Here is a 22615-nt window from a genome sequence, read left to right on the forward strand (position 1 = left end):
GAATTTAACATTTAAGTATTGTGTTCATGCACCACCACATAATCTTCTTTGGTAGTCATTATTAATATGAGTTTTTTATAGAAAAATAAAGTAGTCAATTTAATGATATCAATAAATTCATAACAGTTTAGCACTTAAGTCATAGTATTTCAATAATTATTAAATACATAATCACTTAATTTATTAAAATTACATTGATCAAAATAAAACTATAACCAAAATTTTTATAAAATATTAGTAAGCCTGTATTTAATATTTAACTTTGAATATATTCAAGGATTTTGTGATTTAACATTTATAACCTAAAAAATTAGCAAGTATAAGTGCAAATGATATCAAAATTTATAAAAACTATTACAAACTAAGTTTTGATAATCAGGATGTATTAGATTTTATTATTAAGCTATTGAACATAATATTGTATTAATATTTAACATATAGTAAGTAAATCAATCAGTTAAGATAAATAACCTTAAGATTAAAACTATTTACATTTTTATTAATCTGTCACAATTATTAAACTGAATAGCTTTAATTTCGTAGGTAAATATCCGATAAATTTCTCAGAATAAATAGTCTTAGAAAAATTAATTAATTATATGTAAATTTAACAACAAAGAAACTAACAAAAAATTTATATTTTTAAAAGTAAAAAAGTTGGTATCTTTTTTTTTGCTACAAAATCATAATTTTCAACGAACTTTAATTTTTGGCTAAACAACTTATTTTTTGAAGTGAGAAGTTTTTTGTCTTTAATTTTTGTAGCTAATATTAAATTGCTTATTTATCCTAAAATAAAGGATATCTATCTATCATCTCAAATTAATTCTAATGAAAAACCTAAAAAGGTGATATTACTTTTATAAGTACAAAATATTAATTAATTTTTGTAAAGTGCTTACCCTTTTTAAAAATTCTGTAACATTTAATACAAATTTTAGATTCTCTTCAAAGTTAAGTTAATTTTAGTAAAGCATATATGAAAATTCAGTATATAAATCAAGTGACATCAATCACTAATTTTAAATTTACATAATGAAAAGAAACATTTGGCCAATAATCAATGAATATATTGATTGATATGGTCATAGAGAAAAGTTAATTAATAAATGATCAATTATTTATTTCGATATCTATTTCTAATTCCTAAAATTAATATAATTGCATTTTTGAGTACTCAAAGCTTTTTTAATGAATTAATGGAGAAAATTTTTAATTTGGATATTCGTTAAGATTATATTAATTTAGAAGATTACATAATTTTTTCGATTACAGACTACTCTTTTTACGGCTAGGGGTGTGCAAAATGCAAGTGTGTGAATAAAATTATTAGTTTCTAGTTTATTTCTATTTTTACAAAATATTAAGGGAACACAAACTCTATTCAATAAACATGATTAAAAAAAGCATATATTCATGATATTAATTTAAAATTTCAAAAAAAGTCGCTATTAAAAATGAATAAAAATGTTTAAGAGTCAAGACTAGTCATGTAAGATAAATTGAGAAAGAGTAATTTAAATAATATAATAGATTATAAATTACAGTTTATAATAAATTTATTAAAGAGCAAAAAGAGAGGAGTTTTTATATAAAAATGTAATCATAATATTTAAATGAGGATTAAAGGTGAAGAATATATTTTGTAAATTTGCAAGTGTGTTAGAAATATCCTTATGTTTGTTTCTCTTTTTGATATCTTACGAAAGAAATGTGTTGAAAATAAATATATTATATCCGTAAAAATGAAATTGTGGGTTTTGATTATAGGTTTGGGTTAGGATGTTTGATGCTTCAACATCGTATTATTTATCAATGGTTATTTCGTCAATATTTAATAATAAGTCATTCAAAAATAATAAATGAGACTTGGAATAGTAATATACATTCACAGTCTTTTTCATAATCTTTCCCCAATAATAGGAAATTTTCAATTATATTTTATTGCTTAATTATACTCTTAAATCAAAAAAACAGGTATATCATAATATTCAGATTTACTTTATAAATCTAAATATTAAGTAATCTGAGCTATCTTGCCAAAAATAGTAAGAAAAACTATTTTTGATTTTTATAATAATTAACAAAATTTCCTTTATTCTTAAATTTTTTTGTTGAAATTTTTATTATTTTCCATCAAATACTTTTTACGTGATATCAGAGCCTTGAGCTGTAAACTTATAATTTCGATACCGATAACAAATTAAAAAAAGAGGGGGTTTTTCTATATAGCTTTTAAATTGATAAGCCACCATGCTCTATTTATTTTTTTTGAATGAATGTATTAGATAAAATTAAATTTAGCAATACTATGAATTAATTTATTAAGAAGCTCTAGCAATAAATATACATGAATAAATGCAAGATTTTTAAAAATTTTTAAATTGACACATAAATATATGCTTTCTTTTTGTAAATAAAATATTAAGAAAAATTTTCAATGTTGCGAAATAAATAGATTGATAGTTATTTGTATAATAGGAAAACCTAAAAGGAAATGGTTTATTTGATTTGCTTCATCATTTATTATGAAATTTGAATTAAGCATGTATAAAAATGAATGAATAAATAAATAAATGAAAGATTATATTTATTTAGAGAGAAGAAATTAATTCAAATAATGTTTAAGGAGTATACCAGTAAATGAATTACAAGCAAGACTTGAAAAAATATAATATGAATGAATGTTAAATTAATTAGCTATCGATGATGATAGAGTAATTGAAATTGGCTTGACTTATCAAATTGATGATGTGAATAAAGGTAGATGTTTGCTTATTTATTATATATTAACAATGAGATAGAAAATTAATTAATTATAACTAAGAGAAACCTTTCTTTTAGTTTAATATATATTTGTTTATATATATGTATATGAATATAATACGCAGGCTGCTTTGCATTCATATTTAATCTAGAATCAGTCTTAGGGGTTATTATTAAATTCAATATTATTTATTAGCTTTTAGTAGAGCTAATTAGGAATTATGAAAGGAGAGAGACTTGTTATTTATATTTACTATTTTATTTAATTTTAAAACACAAATTAAGAAATAAGGCAAGCAGGGGAGTCCTCCTATTAAATTAATATCTTCAATTACTTATAATAAATATCTAAAAAAAAAAAAAGAAAAAAATAATTAAATAAGTAAAAGATAAGAGTAATAAAAAAAGGTCAAACAACTAATACATATTCTATTTATATTGCTCTATCAACTTTCTAAATAAAATGAATCATACTCTTAACATTCAATTCAAGATTCATTACCAAACTTACTATTCTTATTCCCTTTACATCTCGGGAAGCTCCAAAGAGCTTGGATGTTGGGATCCTAATTAAGCCATCCGCCTGAATTGGGTTCAAGTATGCATATTATTAATTATTTATTTTAATCAAAAATTAATTAATTTTTGATCTACTGAATTAAACCAAACTTCTTTACTTCAATGAAAAAAAAAAAAATCACTGAATAAATATTAAATCAATTACTTATTTTTATTCTATTTATCTATATATCTATCGCATGGAGTATTCTATCACTCCATTCTTACAATTTATTTGATTTTCACTGATAATGAGTGAAAGAAACATACAACAATAATTCAACATTGTTACGCTTTTAAAGACTTGGGATTACTTTTAATTTTTAAAATATTTTAAATTTATTATTTTCCCGTTTTAAAATCGAATTCTCATTCAAAAATACATAATGAATGAATCAATTTCTATTATTTCATGGTTTTAGACCTATTTTAAAATAAAATATTTTTTTGCATATTTAATATTATATAAATTTGGTCTTACTTTGTTAATTCAAAACTTTAAACAAAGGAATACACTTTTATAATTGCTATTCATACCATAAAATATTTAAAACTTAGTCTATGCCTATTAGCTTTAATTTATTTAGTATACCTTACTGAAAATAAAAATTTTAAAATTTAATCAAAAGCAAATATTTAATCACCCTTCAGCAATTAAACTCCAGTATTAAGTTTAAATAAACATAAAACATCTAAGTTATCAATATACTACCATTTATTTATATATAAAATATCAATTTATTTTAATAATTTAATAGGGAAATTGGTGGACCACTAGCGCAATTACAATCTCAGAAGGATCACATGACTATAAATATTTTGTTGCAAAATATGACAATCCTACTTAGGACATGAAGTGGGAATAGGGCCCAAATAGATCAATCAACACTAAAGGCTATCAAAAGAAAAATATAGAGATAAGTAATAAATCTAACCATTTTTTTTAACTAAATTTTATCATTTTCATGCTAGTTTAATTCATCCATCTATAAACCAATACATCTAATTTAATTAGAGTATCATTTACTTTGAAAGAAAATGTTTGAATATACAGATGAATGAATCATTAAAAAAATTAATCAATAGTTAGCTCTTTATCTTTTAATTTGCAAGAATATTTTACTTTTGATGAAAGTAAATTTAATAAATCTGATAGAAAGATTTCTATTAATAGAAATATTCTAAATTATTAGAAGCTCTATATAAAAAACAAGAAATGATTTGTTGATGTGTATATTATTTAAATTTTAGAAGCTAATTCATGAATCAACTGAATTTGAATAAAATTATAATGCGAATACGAATTACTTGCTTTATTTGCTTTGAATTTTTACGGATTAATTTTAGAAATTTTGATGAGCTTAATTTTTGATAGGTGGATTTATAGCATGACGATAATTCTTAATTTCTATTTATTGCTATTTTCATATATTTTTATTCTAATCAATTACGCAATTTTTATAAGCTCATCATCACATTTAATTTATTCTAATCTTATGATTTAAATGATAAAACTCATTTTAGAATTACATAACTCATATTTATTCCTATGAAAAAAGGTGACGTTTGGGAATACAAAAAAGTTATTTTGCGTCTCTTTGAAAGCACTAGAATTATTTCATGCGATTCTCCCAACTGCATATCATAAAAGTGTCCTTAATTATAAAAATCCTTATCTACACCTCCAAAGTTAAACAATCATAATTCTTAGGATTCAAAACAAAGTTTGATTGATAATTAGCTTGTCGTTTAGTAATCACGTGAACATAGCTCCTCGATTTCTTCTAATTCCACCTAAGCCAGCGAAGAAAGCAGCGGTTCTCCAGGTACACCTGAAAAATTTGGAAGCAGTGGCAATCTCATTAAGGAGCGCTATTATGTAACTGCAAACATCGAGTCAATGGGAAACATGATTAAGCTTTAGAAAATGAAAAAATACACTTATAGATCATAAGCTAATACAGCTTCTAATTGCTCAGAATAAAAGGAAATAGTTTTTTGGGAAAAACAATTTTTAGTGAAAGCAAGTCAGTAAAATTTGAAATATAAGTACGCTTACAAAAGCGAAGCATAATATAATGATTAAATGGAAAGAAAATCCCATAAAATAAATTTCTCTAAAAATGATGTTGATTATTAAGGAGCATTCTGTATTAATGACAAATGGCAAATGAACTAATTCAACTTTGACAAGATCACTGACAATATTAGTTTAGGTAAAATTATAAAAATTCATAAACTGCAAATTATTTAAATTGTTCACATAACAAGAGAAATAATAAATACACGATTTTTATTTACACCTCTTACTAATTAATTCGCACTTTTGGATAAAAAAAAATACTAAATAATCCTATAAATTTATGAACCCTGATTTGTAAATAAACCAAAAAGACAGTGGGAAGTAAGAGTTCGTGTAAAATAGAACACTCCATTAATATTTCTTATAAAATTGTAAATAACAAAGCTTTAAAATCATTTTTAATTGTTTGAACTCAAGAAAATACAGCTACAATTAAAAAATCAAATAGAAAAAATAAGCAAAACAAGATGATGGAATTTTTATCAAATAACTTATAGGAGTTTTAGTTTTAGTTAGCAGTATTTTAAATATCTAAAATTATACAAAATAATCCGCAATTTAATTAAAATGATGCACAATTGATTTGGAACAAAAAGATTCTAGTGAATTTTATAATTTTAGTTGAATAATACGCAATCTGTACAAATTTAGCATCAAATTGATAAAATACAAATATTTCATTAATCTTTCCATTCAATTTTTCTTTTTTAATTAGTGTCCCACCTTTTTTTAGTTAATTAATTTTACTTACTGATTATTTCCATCATCATCATTTTTTCATTTTGATTTCAATTAAACATAAATTTAAAATTAATCAATAAAATTTACCACCTTCCTCCCCACCAACTCTTAAAGATTTATTCTACAGAAACTTTTCAAAATATACTTTACAAAATTTAGAAATCTTACACATAAATAAATATAAAATTCGATTTTTCATTAATTTTCAGCCATTAAAAATTCTAATTGAACAATTTAAAATAATCTAATTTCTTCTTCTCTTTCTTTTATTTGATAAAAGAATTTAAATTATTAACAAAGACAATAAATCATCTTATTTAAATATAAAGGACCTTACCCTGAAAATTAAGAGCAAATTAAAATGCTTGCTTAATCTGGAGTTAAGGCTGTTTTCAATCTTCAAACAGAACAAGACATGGAATATCATGGAACAAACTGGGAAAGTATTAAAAAGCTTTACTCTAGCAATGGAATTAAAGTCATTCATTACCCTGTTACTGATATGGACGTTCATGACATGGCTTACAAACTCCATGATGCAGTCGATAAATTCGCAATGGCCATCGAAAAATGGAACGTAAATTAATAACAATTATAAAATCATCAAATAATAATAAAATAAACAAATATATAAATCCCAAAAATAATAAAAGTAAGAAAGAAGACTTTTCTCTTTTTACTGAGTGGAAAATTTAAAAATTTTAATCCCCAAATTGCTTACCTTAATCTCTAAATTTAATTCTTTAAAATTTTTACTTAAGTATTTTGTATATTATCTAAAAGCACGTTTACATTCATTGCACATCAGGTATATACAGATCTCCTTAGGTTATTGTGGCATATTTGAATCTCTATCACGAAATAGATGTCAATAAAGCCATCTCACAAGTTGAATCAAAAAGACCTATCACAAAGAAAAACAGAGATTATCTTCGTCAAGTGTATGCTATTAAAGGAGGATATGGAAAGATCATCAGATAAATAAACTGCCAAATACTTGAAGAAAGTAATAGAAAAAGCAAAAGTCCTTCAACTAACTAATTCTCTCCTTTACTCAAAATAGATCCAAAAGTCTCAAAGGTACATCATAACCTCTAAAAGCTTTCTAAAGCCAGCTCTGTTCAAATTGAATCCAATGAGAAAATATGCTAACACAATTCTTCTAACAAATAAGTAGAACAAAATATCAAATCGCATCATAATGTGCAGTAATAATATTTTAAATAATAACAAAAACAGTAAAACATCTTCCACTAGCAATATTAATAGTAAATGCTTTTATAACAGCACTACTACTCACTCGAGGAAATACAAACCATCAGAAGAAAATATTTAAAGCAGTAATAGAAAGCATCACTCTCCTCCTTAAGTATCCACTTTTAAAATATAAATAAAGAAAGCTAAGCATTAAGAGACATTAGCTTCTGGGATAAATAGCCCATCTAAAAAGAACTGTCAAGAAGAAGACACTCTTTAATAAATTCTTTTTAATATGAAAGCAATTCTCCCTAAATATGGGCATGAATAAATAGAAAAAGATCAAATTGACTCCACTCGTTAATGAGTAGTCAGTCAGTCAATCAATTAATCAGTCCTAGGTCTTTTATGAAAAAAAATAACAAAAATTTCAAATTTAATAACAAACATCTAATTATATTACAATCAATGTTGATTAAATCCCTATTACAATCTAAAGGGAAAACATCAACAAAAAAAAACATTTTTAAATATATACAAATTAATTTAATAACTGAGGAATAAATTGCCTTAATAATAATAATCTTAACTAAAATAAAGTATTAATTATAACCAATAACATTTGAAAAATAAATATTAACCACTTTCTTATAAATAAATTAACTAGTTAATTTACTAATCACTGTAAAATAATAAATTCAACCAGTCAATAAATCTTATTTAAAGTGAAAAAAATCAATAATAAATAACTCAAATAACTTAATTTATTATAAAAATTAATTTTCAATATCATTAATTTCAGATTTTTCTTTTTCTCTGAGATTACAAATTTCAATTTAACTTTCTCAATCCCTACTACTACCATTTAAATAAATCATAATTAAAAAAAATAAACCAAAACCAATAATAACTTAAAATCATAGTAATTAATTATTTATGTAAATGTATTAGCTAATATCATTTTGTAAAACTAACATTCTGAAATGACAAACAAATTATACCAACCATTCATCCACACTCTTTTAATCAGTCAATTAGCTACCTATTAACAAGAATAAAGTTGAATAGATATTCTTTCAAACCTAATAATTAAACTAAATAGAAACTTCAATATCTTTGATGAATACATAGTCAATTAACTAACATATGTACGAACTCATTTCAAAAAAAAAAACAAATTTATTCCCTCTGGTGTATGCAATTTTCTTTCTATCAATCAACACAAACAAAAATAAAATAAATCTATACAAATATTATTATTAATTTATATATCTATTCCCTTATTCTATTGTTGAATTTATATTAAATTACATGTAATCTAACTTTAAGCTTAATCTTTCTACAGTCTCATTTTATTAAATCTGATTATATTTATTTATTTTATTAACGATTTTTCAAAAAAATAAAAACTTAAACTAAACCTGGATAAATAAAATAAAAAAAAACATTTAAAGAGCATCTTTTTTTAATGTTTTTAATTTAAAATAAATAATTATATAACTTTTATAATTTATTTATTAAATCCTGTAAGATTAATAAAAAAACAATAAGTATTTTTTCATATTTTGAAATAAACAAAACAGTTATCTTTGAACATATTAATTACATTTCTATATTAGACTTTATCAAATAAAATTTAAAGCCTGGTTAATTATAAAATATTACACAGCTGTTAAATGTGTTTTTGTTTTCTTCAGATCTAAATTATGATTAATTAATATTAATTTAAATGTTAACAACAATTATCTTCAATTGTAAAATAAAGTTTATAAAATTTATTAACTCAAATAAGAATGGGTAGGATCAATAATTTTATTATTTATTTTTTTTTTAGATGATAATTTAAAAATAAATATCTTTCTAAACACAATTTTTTAGTTTTCTTAGGATTATTTTGAATGAGAAAAAGCTGATTTTTTTGCTCAGCTTTATAATGAACTTGAAATTTTTTATAAAAATAGATTCATGTAAATATTAGAAATGAAATAATGTTTATTAAAATGGTAATAGAAGTATAATGAGCTCATTTTTTATTTGCTCTAAGATCCATAAATATCAAATTTGTTTTTATATTTAAAAAATATCGTGATATTTGTTTATTAATTAATATGTCATAAAATTTAAATAAAATTTTTTTCTGAAGTATTAATACAAGATAAATTCTATATAACAATTCACTTTTTTTTTAAAGTTGCTGCTAATTTATACTATTAATCCCATTTATCTATGTAAATATATTCAAATAAATAGTTTTATTAAATAAAATATTTATAAAGCTCTATGGGTTATGAAAGCCTGTATATTAATTTTTTAAATTCAAATATGCTATTTTTAAGCTTGGATCACAAAGAATAAGCAGCTAATTTCAAAGAAAAAATCTGAAAAAAGAGTTATTTAAAATTATTTGTAATTATTGTAATAAGCAGCTTTTCTTATACAACTGACCATAACTTTATAAAAAAAATATAAATAAGTGGGGATGAAAATTTTACTTTATTCAAGATACAAAAAATCAGATTTAAACTTTATAAATGAAAGCTCAAATAAAAATTAATGTTAATTTTATTCATTTATGTAAAAATTTCAAAGGTTTATTTAAAAATAGGTTTATTATATAAATAAATACTTAAAATACTTAAATATTGTAAAAATACTTATATTATTTATTCTAATTTTAACCTCTTTCAAAAAAAAAAAACTAGAAACATTTAGTCAAATAATCTTAAAAAGAAAGATAATTAATTAATTGTTGATTGTTGTGTCATAAAATTTAAAAAATTAATTTTTCTTATGTATTAAAAAATCATGATTTGTGTGATTAAAGTTCTGTCAGAAATAGAAAGTTAATTTAAAAATCATAGATACGTCAAATTTAATGATTTAACTCTTAATATTTGATTTTACTTTTTTAAAATGTTTAAATGAACTCGAAAAGTTATATGAAAATAGATTTATAGATTGTATTAGTTATATATATCTTTAAATAAATTGAAATAAAGTGTATTATTATTTTTTTTAGTTTTAGAAAAACAAGGATTTTCAAAATAATTTGAAGACTATAACAAGAATTAATACACAAAATAATATAATTTGTTTTATAATATGTTGTTAAATACAATAAATCTTCAAACTTTATTAAAATTAAAAAATAAATATACCAAATTTTAAAAATAAATATTATGAAAAATACTAAAAAAGTATTTTTAAATATTTAGTTGTTTTGAGATAAAGATAAATGAAAAGTGATAACTTGAATTGTAAAATTACAAATAAATTTTTAAAGTCACTTCTTTTTTAATTTAATTAGTTAGTGAAATCTGTCTGTTTTTCTTTAATTAAGTTGAGTATTTTTAAAAATTATTAAGTTATTAAAATATGAAATCCCAAATATTTATTTTTCTTTATATTAATTGAAATCCTACATATTTTTTTAATTAAATATTTCTTTGGATTAGCAAAGGTATTGAAGCATTATAATTTAAAATCGATTTCTAAAACTTCTCCCGTTTAAATAAAGTTAATATACTAATTAAAATATAAAAAATTAATTTATTCTTTCACTCTTTAAAATTTTATTTCAAAATTTATTTTAGCTCAAACAGATTTTTCACACTAATTTAATTTTAAGAAAAAATATTTATGTTTGTTTTAAAAACTTTAATGTTCTAAAAATTAACTTTTATAAAAATATCAATTTTTATCAAATTAATATGTCATTTTCAATTACTTAATTTTTATATTTCTTTAGCAAATCTTTAAATAACAATTAATTTTACAATTTTTAGGCAAGCAAAGTTATTTTAAAATATTATTAGAATTTCGATATTTCAATTTTTATTTTATTCTTAGATATTTTCTGATACACAAAAATTAGTTAATTATTTAATTTAATTTAAGTTAAATAAATTAGTTTTAAATAATGGATTAGGAAAAGAAAATCATAAATTAGGATATTAAGTATGTTTAATTGAATAATGGCTATAAAATGCCACTCTTAGGTTTAGGTACTTAACCTTACGATATAGTAACTAGGGTTACCGTTGAAGAAATGACAACCCTCCTATCAAATGCTCTTGATTTTGGTTACAGAAATTTCGATACCGCAAAATAATATAGAAATGAAGTAGAAATAGGATAAGCATTTTAAAATATATTTTAGCAAGGAAAATATAAAAGAGAAGATGTATTTATAACTACTAAGCTATTTCCTTTTAAAATTGAAAAAAAAATAAAAGAAGTTGTCTAAAATTCTCTTGACTAGCTTTAAACTAGCTATATTGATCTATATTTGATCTAATGGAGTTTTACTCCTGTTTTAACAAATTTTGATGGGTCTGTTGCAGTTAACCATAGACCTATTCATGAAGTCTGGAGGGAATTAGAAGAATGTGTAGAATTAGGAATGATTAGGAGTATTGGAGTTGCAAATTTTAATTGTCAGATGGTACTTGATTTGCTAAGTTATGCTAAAATAAAACCAGTTGTAAATTAGATTGAGGTCACTCCATATCTTCCTTAAATTGACCTAATTAATTTCTTAAAAAGATGCAAGATTGAGACTGTTGCTATTTCACCTTTAGGTTTATTTTTATTGATGCAAGCATAAAATAGTTAAATAATTTATTTTTACTTAAAAATACTATCATAGGCAGAGCAGGTTGTTTTGAAAATACCCCCGAAGGAATGAAAATTAAATTGTTAGAAGAAGATATTTTTAAATAAATTGCTTAGAAGCATAAAAAAAGTGTAGTTCAAGTAATATTAAGATGTCTAGTTTAAAGAGAAATAATGATGATACCAAAGACAGCAAAGTTAGATAGGTTAAAGGAAAATAGTGAAATATTTGATTTCGAGTTAACAGAAGAAGATATGAAATAAATTTATTCATTAGAAAATGGAACTAGAGCTATTAATTTAAAGCACTCATAATGGTTTGGGTATGTACCTATATTTGATTGAATAGTTTATTAAAATAAAAATAATATAAAAGTAAGCTGATTAAATTGTTTATATTGTATGTGAATTTGTTTGATGTAGATAGATTATTGATTAAAAAATGATAATATTTAAGTTAAAAAAATATTAAAAAAACACTAAAAATAAATAAAATCTCATTTTAAATTTAAGAAATTCAAAAATATTGATCAAACAACCAACAATATTTTGAATGATGCTTCAAATTTGTTTGTAAAAATTGTTGAAGATGATAATGAAATAAATATTTTGCTAAATTATTTAAGAAAGTACTTGATTGTACAGATTTAATATTATTTAAAACTATTATTTTATGAATTACAACATAGTTTAATTAATAATTGAGTTAATAATACAATTAATTTAGATTTGAATATAAAGTTATTATTTTCGTAAATATTATGATAATGTATTAATTTTAGATATTTTTTTACAATTTTTTGAAAAAAATCAAATTTATCGAAGCATAAATTTGCTTGAAACTAAATTTTGAGCTTTGCAAGCAAGAAAAGTATTTTTTTATAATAAGAATTAGAGAGTAAAAGTTTTATACTAGAAATAGAAATTTTATAAAAATAAATTTTACTCTACACATTAATAATTTAACTTTTTGTTAATTAGTTTAACCAATAAACAAAATAAAATCCTATTAGATAATGGTGATTGATTATAAGAATTTACTTATCAACTTACTTACTTACTCACTCCAACTATTAAATAAAATATAAACTTTGTTCAAAGATGATATTTTGCTATATTTCTTTAAAAATAATTGAAATAAAATATTTTTCATGAAGAATATGATATTTTACAAATATTTTTTACATAAAAAGATTTTTTTAAAATAAATTTTATGATATCGATTAGTTGTTAAAGATTTAACTGATATTTAATGAAGTATTTATTACTAATGATCAAAATAAAAAGGTATCAATTAGATAAGAGTGAGTGGTTTTGTAAGATTTTAGGAATTAGCTTATTATTTTGCTTATTAACTTTTAAATTGGTCAAATCATATCTAAATTTAGTTTAAAGATGGTATTTTATTATATTTCTTTAGGCACAATTGAAGATTTTCTAAAGAAAGAGGATGAAAGAATAATGCCAAAGCTCCTACCTGTTCAGCCATATTAAGATATTCTTAGTTGATTTCTTTCGAAACTAATATGACTGGTATATTTTAACTGTTTGGTAATTAAGAAATATATTTTTTCATTTTTCTTACATCTAAAAACGAGTCTCCAGATTTTGTATTGATACTCATGATAATCAATTTATAATTAAAATCTGGGTTAGAATATTGAAAGGCATCATTATCAGCATCAATTATTCTTTACAAAGCTATTTTACTATTTTCTGCTATATGTATTTCAATTTCTTTTACTTTTGTTTGGAGTAAATCTATTAGCGTGTTAATATCTTCTTATTCATCATTTATGATTAGTATACGAGAATAATTTAAAAATCTTTTAAGATCTTCAAGGAAATCCATTTCAAATGTGTCAGCAGTACTCCTGATTTTAGATAAAGTATTTGTAGTCTCTATATCATATTTTGATTTTAATTTATAATCCTTATGAATATAATGTACTTGCTAATCGTTATCAAAATCTCTTTTTTCTCCTATCTCTTCAGTCAAAAGACAAGCAGACTCAAATATTCCTTATGGCTATTGGTTCTATTAAAAATTTGGATAAAAAATTTACGATTATTAGTTAAGCATTAGCTGTAAGGAAGGTTAATGGTTTCTTATTTAGAATGTTTAAATTTGTCCTTAAGATGGTATAAATTATTCATGATTAATATTTTAGTTTCCGCTGCCTTATTTTTATATTTACTAGCCAATATTTTTTTGAATCTAATTATTTTATGTATTCTTTTTTTAAAATTGAATGCCTTGTCCATAATTTTAAGGATCAATACCATTATAAGTGTAAGCTTGATTCTTTTTTACAATTTAAGAAGCAGAATGATCAATTTTAGACTGTGATCTTCTATATTGATCTAAAAATGCTTAGTTATTTTCTCTATTGAAGGAAATGAAATTAGTTCTACTATCGATCTATTTGAATATCTATGAGTAGTTAGAATATATTTTAAATCTTATTTCAACGTTACCATCATCTTATTTAACAAAAAAATGAGAAGGTCCTATTCTCTCAACTAAACCCTAGCATAGTAGTAACTAAAGATTTTTACCTAAAAAATTAATTTAAAAGGGATTAATTTAATTGTTAAGGTTAGAACTAAAAATTTTAAATTAAATGATCTGATTTAGGAATTATATAATAAATTCATCTGTAAGCTTATACAAGGACCAAATTAAGAATAATAAATATATGAGAAAAAAATAAACAAATAAATAAATACCTGAAGTAAAGTCATCATATTTATTATCAAAGATTTAGAAACTTGATCTCAGCTATTGAATAATTTCCTTAGGCAAGAATGATTCTGTATGCTAAATGATAAATTCTATCGTTTCTTTCTTAGTATCATAATAACTCATATATATTTTTATATTTCCTTCAGTGGTATATTTAAGTGATAAAGAAATAAGGTTAACAATAATCTATTTTAATCTTAAAAAATCAGAATTAATTTTTTCAGATTGATCAATCAAGCTGCAGAATTCAAAATTGATGCATCTTTCTTTCATCTATTCTTCGAAAATCAATGATATATCGCTTTGTAACTAATTCACAGTAAACCAATTTTTTTTAATATCAAGTTATGAATTTACTAACCTGAAATAGTCTATAATATCATTCACAATGAAGTAAACTTGCATAGAATTTTATTTGGCAACATATGTAGCATGATCATGATCAATTCCTTAGTCATTTAATGCATCTTTTATAAAATAATTTATATTAAGCAAACAACAAGCTATGTCAAGAAAAATAAAAATATTTTAACAAATTTAATTTAAAACAAGCAAAACTTTTTCTTGAATTCTATTTGTATTTTTCAATGATGAAAATACATTTATTTAATAATTTAATGAGTTTTTAATAAGAAAATATTTTTAAATGATATTTTGTATTGTAAGCTTGAAAAAAATTATTTTAGTGCACTTGTTGATTATCCTAATGACAATTACCCAGTAAGCAATAAAGTAGATTAATATCTCACTGAAAAGAATAAATTTAGGGAAAATATTAAATGTGTATTTTAATTTTTTCTCTATTTAGAAAAATTTCAAAATATAAAATAGAAAGTATAAAGTAAAGAGTTGTTAAGATAAGATAAGATAATTAATGTATGTATGTATGTTCTAGTTCTAACTCAAAAAAATTTTTTATTTGAAATCTTACTATAACTAAATTTATTTTACATTATGACTTTTCACATTTTAATTTTTTATCATTTCTCTTAAAAATAATTATCTAATATTAATTGTTAGCAGGATTAAAATTTTTACACAAATTATAAAAATAAACGCCATTTTTATGGTAAAATTCACCTTTTTATTTCTTAATTTGTTTATCCTTCCTACGAATATATAAAAATGTTATGCGCTTTTTTGGATGTAATTTCAATCTTAAAGATTCTTTAATCAAATTAAGGTATAAATAAATAAATACACTCATGTAAGTTGGCTTTTCTAAAATTCTTATAAAAAAGAGTTTATAGATAAAATTTTGTACATAACGGACTTACTTATTTATAGTACCAGTAAAGAGTATAAAAATAAATTATCTCTATTTAAAAATGAAAAATTAATTTTATTTTACCAATGCAATTCATGAGCTTGCTCAGGGGAGGATTTATTTCATGCACCAAAGATTAAATCAGCTTCTCTTTTTATATTTCCCTATACCTCTATTAGAAATATTTTTACTACTCAGTAATATCTTTCATTACTCCAATAATAGACGGGACTCCTTTAAATACACCTTCGTAAAGGTGTATATTGTAATATTTTATTTAATATCCAAAACCATTGTTTACTTGTCTTTCGCAATTTTCAAATGAAATAATTTCGCTAACTTCAAAAAAATCTGATTCTTCACCCAATTCATCAAGAAAATACAAATTCGAATTTTAGCATTTCTTTTGTATTTTATTTTACTGGATTTTTTTCTAAATAAATTCAGTTAATGTGGATTTATAAAATTTTTTTGGATTTTTATAATCATGTTCTTGAAGGCGACTACTGCTTGCTATTTAATTAGAACTGTTAGATTAATTATTTATACCCTTGCCATAAAAAAACTACATATTATTCATCTACTTATGCTTATCTTAATTTTATTATTGCAACTCTTAAGAGAATTATAACTCTATAGCCTACTCAATTGGTATATATACAGTAATTCTTTACATTTCTTACAAAAAGTAGTCAGTTTGATTAACTTTTTAATAAAATTCTTTTTGACAGGCTAAATTTTAAAATTTTAATGGGAGAGAATCATATTCATCTGATGATATTTTTCTAGAGTCTAAATTACTTTGAGAAAATTTATTATATCTGGATTAGTTATTATCCATAATACCAACTATTTTTTCACTTCTCAAAGCTCCCTAAACATCACTTCCTATTTCTTCTGGGTGTTAAAATTGCAAATTTAGTTTATTTTTAAAAGAATTTTAAAAGAACTTCTTTTCTGATCTTTCAGACTCGAAATCAAAGTTTCTACTTATTTAAGAGGGTATACCTGGTATTTCTTAATTTCTTTACTGAGCCTATAACATATCAACGCTGAAACCTTTGATCTATTTATTATTAGAAAAATCTTAAATTTAATCATGCCTTCTTTTCTGGTCTTTCTCCTCTTTTTCTATTATTTCTTGATTGAAATTTTTAACATTTAACTTATCTATACTAGGCCTTTATTTAGCATTTGATATGGAGCCTTATAATCGCTGCGTAATATTTATTACAAACACAGGGTCTTAATAGCTTGTATCAAGAAACTTTTCCCAATTTACCAAACTTTTACTTTTTTACTATAATATAAGGAACTATATTCGACTTTCTTTTTCTTGTTTGTATAAATTTAAAGTATATCCTAACAAAATTAAGCCTGTTATCACATATGCTATTATCTCTAAATCATAAAATATATTTAAAAGAATAGCATTTACTATTATAAATATTATTTTTATAGTCCATTAAGAGGTAAAAAAGCAGTTAACTAATAATTAAAGTAATCCACCAATAAAATACAAATCTTATTTATAATTACCAGTGATGCTTTCACTATATTATGATGTGGACAGAAGTATTAACGTAACTAACACAGATCCTGACGATATAATAAATACAGCTTGATTTAAGTAAAAGCGGTACTAGCTTAGCGCTGCCTAGAGCACAGTAGAAATCAAATTCAAAATAGCTAATGGTATAATTGAGTAGCTGAAATTTGAAGCTATGAAAAGTATACCACAAATAATAAGTTAAATTATAAACGATATGAGTAGTTGTAAATGTCCATGAGAATATTTTTTTTATTAGTAGTGCTCAAAACTATCTTGTAGTTCTTTTGTCTGAAATTACAGTGTGAATAAATTTAATGGATTGCCCATTTTTTGTATATCTGTTTTTGAATTAAATTCTTATATTTTAGTACACTTTAAAGATTTATTTTTTTTTTCTGCTTATTATTATTTTAAGAGTATGCGAATATTAATTAATTAGTTAGTTAGTATATTTATTTTTATGGAATTTTAATTACAGGTCTAACAATTAATTAATCATTTGCTAAGATTATAAATCATTAAAATAACATCATTAAAATAATTAGAAAGAAATTTTCATAAATCTGACTCAATAGTTAGACTAGTTAGTGCTAGATAGAATTTTAATTGATTTCTTAGATTATTTTATCTATTTTTTAGTATTCACTCTTACATAGTATTTTTAAAAAACAATATTTTTACTTTTGTAGGATATTTTAATCTTACTTTACATTAATTATTATTTATTATTTTACATTTATTTAATCATAATCTTACTCCTGTAAATTTCTGATGTCCCTCAATATTTTTAGATTATTTATTCAGAGGGAGTAAATTATTAATTCTTTTGCGAAATCTCCTTTTTAAAATTAAGAATTTTTAAAAATATCTTCTTATCGTCTCCATTTTAAAGTAAATTTTCTAGGATGTACTCAAATTAATAATTTTTAACAGTAAAGTTTTAATCAAGTTCTTTATTATACTTCAATAACAATCTCGATAAATTCAACTGCTAAGTACGATTTAAATTTTATTTTTTTTCTTAATTCATAGAAAAAATACAATTTGAAATAATTATGAAACAAATAATGCTAAATTTAGAGCTTTAAAACAATTAAAATTTAAAGATTTTCTAATTGAATAAAAATAGCTAAATTTAACAATAAAATTTTTTTATTTTTATTTTATTTTATGATTTTAGTCAATTTTAATAAAAAGAAATATTTTCCAAAAAATCATAATAAGATTTCTTTAACTTATTTATTTTTCTATTCTAAATTTAGAAAGTAATATTTTTTATCAAAAATAATATTTTTTTAAATTAATTTAAAATAAAATATTTACTCCCTATTTAATAAATAAATTAAAACAAAAAAATAAATAAATTGTATAAATTATATTTTTCAATTAACGTTTTACTGATTTTTGATTTTAATTAAAAACGATTATTTCTTGATGACAACTTAAATCTTTAAAGATATTTTTAGTAATAATTAGTTATCTATTTATTTAATTAATTTTAAAAATATCATCAAAATTTGATTAACTATCACCAATTAGCATTATAAAAAAAGCTTAATATTTATTAATCTAGTTTAGAAAAATGATTTAGAATTAAGACTAATTAAGCTATTCTTAGGCAAAATTTAAAGTTGTCTACTTAAGCGTCTCCTTTTTAATACTCTTCACAGCTTATAGCTCTACTTAGAATATTATTGGAGTGCTGTTTAAGGAACAAGGATACGAATAGCTTGGATTCACATCATTGATATTTTTATATTTTTCTTTTGCTATTTCTACACTTTTTGTAAATAGGATCATCAAAAAATATTCTTACAAAACAATATTCTCTTTAAGTAGCATTGGATACACTCTCTTGAATATCAGCGGTATATGGGTAACAGTGTGCAAGTAAGAAGAAAAAATTGGAATTTGCTCCAATTAACTAATATACTCAATTACTTTTATTTTTTCAGCGCTTTGTGGTATTTCTGCATCTACTATATGGGTAGCTTAAGGAGTTTACATAGATCAACTCAGTAGCTAGATACCTTAGCATAAAGGATCATTATATGGTTTATTTTGGTCTATATTTTTAGTGAATAATATCATAAGTTGCATTATGAGTGCAGTTATTATTAACTTTAGGAAACCTTTTGACTTTTTCATTGTGACTAGCTCCTTAGGAATTATTGCAACTATATTCTTTACATTTATACCTCAGCCAACTAATAAATAAGAGGAACCTCATTAGGTTAGAAATCTAAGATGTGAAAAAGATTTATCAAAGAAAGAGTAGCTCAAAAAAATTTTTAAGCTGATAATATCTAAAGAAACAAGGTCATTGATGGTCTTTACATGCTTTTCTGGAGTTATTATGAGCTTTTGCTCAGGTTTTTTATCTGAGTTAGTTGAAGATTCAATAGGAGTAGAATAAATAAAAAAAGAATTAGAGAGTTAAAAGTTGAGCTTAGTATGTATATGTCTGGGTTTCTTTGAAGTTTTATCAGGAATTGTTTCGCATAAATTAGGTGACAAGATATCTCCAAATAAGCTAGCTTCATTCAGTTCTCTAGTTTCGCTATTCGCTATTATGCTTTCATTTGTTGGGCTAATTTCACATAATTTCTTTTTTTGCTTTCTAATCGGTGCAAGTTGGGGCTTTAGTGATGGATTATTTGAAAATCTAATGTCTATAATTGCGTCAAAAAGATTTGGTGGATCAGTTTTCATATTTTAAGCTATAATTTTTATTTAAAATATTGGATTTTGTTTTTCATAACTCCTATTTACAATGCTCGAATCATAACCTATTTACGTTTATCCAATGATTGTTAATGTAATTGCTTTAATTACCAATGTCTCTTTGTAATTTGAAGAAAAAAACGATCACCAATAAAGCTATGTAAAATTAGATTAAGAATATTCATTATTGCCAGAAAAATATGACATTAGTGAAAAAGATACCGATGAATCAGAAGGATTAGGAAATTTAATAACTCCAGATTTTATGGAGAGCAGGCTTTGAATTTCAAACTATAAAATATTTTACATTAATAATGCAAAAATTAATATAATTTTTAAAATATGGTTTATTATAATATTCATTAATTGAATATCAACATGTCATAATTTTATTTCAAACTATTAAATATTTTACATTAAAAATACAAAAATTAATATAGTTTATTACAAAATTCATTAATTAAATATCAACATGCCATAATTTTATATAAATTAATTATGTTTAATTGATAATTATTAAGTTAAGAAATTAAATTAAAATTTTTTATTTTAAGTTTCAAAAAAATTTTTTTTAAAGAAATTGATTTATTTTAAACTTTGACTTCAAATTAACTAAAATGAAGTTAATATAAGCAGTGGTGAATACAAAGACGATTTTTTGGTTTATTAATAATGATTATTTGAAAATTATATTCTAATATATAAAAATCCATTGACTAAAATATATTTTATCAATAGTTAGTAACTATAAAAGTAGCTCGAAACATTATTGAAGTAAGAAAATTTATATTACATGTTTTTGATATTTCTATGAAAAAATAATTTCTCTGATTAATTTTTAAATTTGCCATCTAATTTATCATTTTTTGAGGTTTTTAAGCCAATGTGACAGAGTTATCAGCACTAACTATAGTTAAATTATTTGTAACTTACTGATTTATTAAATTTGAGAGTAAAATTATTTGTCAATTTTAATTATTCAGTTTAGTTTAAGAAAGATCTAATTCTTATAGAAATAAGTATTCATTATTAAAAAATATTCATATTTCTATTTATATAGATGTAAATGCGTTTAAAAACAGAGATAAAAGGAAAAATTATTAATCTAAATTTATAAATCAATTTCAGAAAATAAATAAGTAAAATTTTAATTAAATATGAAAAATAATAAAACAAGCAGTAATTTAGGCTCAATTCCTTAAGAAAGAAAAAATAAATATATAGGAATGTCTAAGACTCTTCATTAGCAAATTGGCATTAAAAAAAGTGTAACAGATATGATTTAAAAATAACCAAGTACTTTACATAATTGTAGCTCTAGTGCAGTTAATGTGAAAGATTAATAAAATTTTTCAAGAGTCAATAATTTAATTACCATGTATGATAAAACTTAAAATAATGTGAAATAGAATTACATAAAAAACATTTAAAATAAATAACAAATAATTTAAAAATAAAAAGAATAAAAAATATAAGTATAGTCTAATTAAAAGTTATAAAATTAGTAGATTAAAATTGAGTAATCTAAATTAAATTCTGAAAATATAAAAGCTGTTTAAAATGACAACCCTTAAGAACTATTTTATGTATTTTTCAAAAGTAATTTTTTATCAATTTTTTAATTTTTATTAGCAAAATTATTTAAACTTAAGCTAAAAGTTTTGAACTTGAAGGAAATAGCTAATAATAAGGTAAATCATTTTTAGAGATTAACAAAATGATTTAAGAAAATAGTGATATAAAATTTAGTTAAATACAACAGATTAAAGTAGAATGGTATTTAACTTATTTTGGTTTTTTAAAGTTGTAATTTTATACTTTATATTTAAATTAGTGGCAATTAAATAAATAAGTTGCAGCTGTTGATTCCTAAATGCAACAATCTTAAATCTATAAAGATTTTTCAAAAGTATATTTCTTTCATAAAATTAAATAAATAACATTTTTTCAAATTAGATTTCAGACAATCAATTTTTCGGAGCTTAGTAAATTCATACAATACATTTAAAATTTTGAGAATATAAAAGAATTCAAGCTAGATTTTAGTCAGTAACTCATTCAATTAGAATAATATTATTTTTTTAAATTATTAAAATCTCATGATATATTTATTTAAACATTTATCAATCAAATTAGAAACAGGTCTCTTACAAATAATGTAATTGAATTAAGTCAATCCATAATTAAATGCTCGTTTTTATAAAAAATTTAATTAAAATTTAAGTAATTTAATTTTGATAATTATGCAAATTAGATAAAAATTAATTTAATTAAATAGTAATTGCTGCTTGAGTATATAAGAAACTGAAAATCTATTCAACGGTATAGAAAATTGCAAAGAACTGAAAATACTATCAGTAGATCTTA

General features: G+C 21.9%; 6 protein-coding genes across 6 annotated transcripts; 4 read left to right on the forward strand and 2 right to left on the reverse strand. All coding sequences in view use genetic code 6, as the record gives it.

Moving 5' to 3' along the window:
• Positions 1–1991: 1991 nt before the first annotated feature.
• On the reverse strand, positions 1992–2393 carry TTHERM_000339969 (hypothetical protein; the record flags this gene model as incomplete). Its single annotated transcript, XM_012797989.1, has 1 exon — positions 1992–2393. The coding sequence occupies one exon, from the start codon at positions 2391–2393 to the stop codon at positions 1992–1994; it is 402 nt and encodes a 133-aa protein (XP_012653443.1).
• Positions 2394–3229: 836 nt separating this feature from the next.
• TTHERM_00339970 (dual specificity phosphatase domain protein) lies at positions 3230–7672 on the forward strand (the record flags this gene model as incomplete). Its single annotated transcript, XM_001017661.2, has 5 exons — positions 3230–3364; positions 4083–4245; positions 4884–5540; positions 6478–6725; positions 6932–7672. The coding sequence occupies 5 exons, from the start codon at positions 3230–3232 to the stop codon at positions 7670–7672; spliced, it is 1944 nt and encodes a 647-aa protein (XP_001017661.2).
• A 3592-nt stretch (positions 7673–11264) lies between these two features.
• Positions 11265–12304, forward strand: TTHERM_00339990 (aldo/keto reductase family oxidoreductase; the record flags this gene model as incomplete). Its single annotated transcript, XM_001017663.1, has 2 exons — positions 11265–11925; positions 11994–12304. The coding sequence occupies 2 exons, from the start codon at positions 11265–11267 to the stop codon at positions 12302–12304; spliced, it is 972 nt and encodes a 323-aa protein (XP_001017663.1).
• A 1027-nt stretch (positions 12305–13331) lies between these two features.
• Positions 13332–17929, reverse strand: TTHERM_00340000 (transmembrane protein, putative; the record flags this gene model as incomplete). Its single annotated transcript, XM_001017664.2, has 3 exons — positions 16057–17929; positions 14690–15172; positions 13332–14518 (listed from the first exon to the last, which is right to left on the reverse strand). The coding sequence occupies exons 1-3, from the start codon at positions 17849–17851 to the stop codon at positions 13332–13334; spliced, it is 3465 nt and encodes a 1154-aa protein (XP_001017664.2). The 5' UTR covers positions 17852–17929.
• Positions 17930–19106: 1177 nt separating this feature from the next.
• Positions 19107–20531, forward strand: TTHERM_00340010 (MFS transporter; the record flags this gene model as incomplete). The annotated part of the gene is made up of 1 exon (XM_001017665.2): positions 19107–20531. The coding sequence occupies one exon, from the start codon at positions 19107–19109 to the stop codon at positions 20529–20531; it is 1425 nt and encodes a 474-aa protein (XP_001017665.2).
• An 874-nt stretch (positions 20532–21405) lies between these two features.
• TTHERM_00340020 (hypothetical protein) lies at positions 21406–22486 on the forward strand (the record flags this gene model as incomplete). Its single annotated transcript, XM_001017666.2, has 5 exons — positions 21406–21847; positions 21901–22024; positions 22083–22157; positions 22205–22419; positions 22473–22486. 5 exons carry the CDS (start codon positions 21406–21408, stop codon positions 22484–22486), a joined length of 870 nt encoding a protein of 289 aa, XP_001017666.2.
• Positions 22487–22615: the final 129 nt, after the last annotated feature.

Source organism: Tetrahymena thermophila, assembly GCF_000189635.1.
Source record: "Tetrahymena thermophila SB210 genomic scaffold scf_8254610, whole genome shotgun sequence".
NCBI lineage: Eukaryota > Ciliophora > Oligohymenophorea > Hymenostomatida > Tetrahymenidae > Tetrahymena > Tetrahymena thermophila.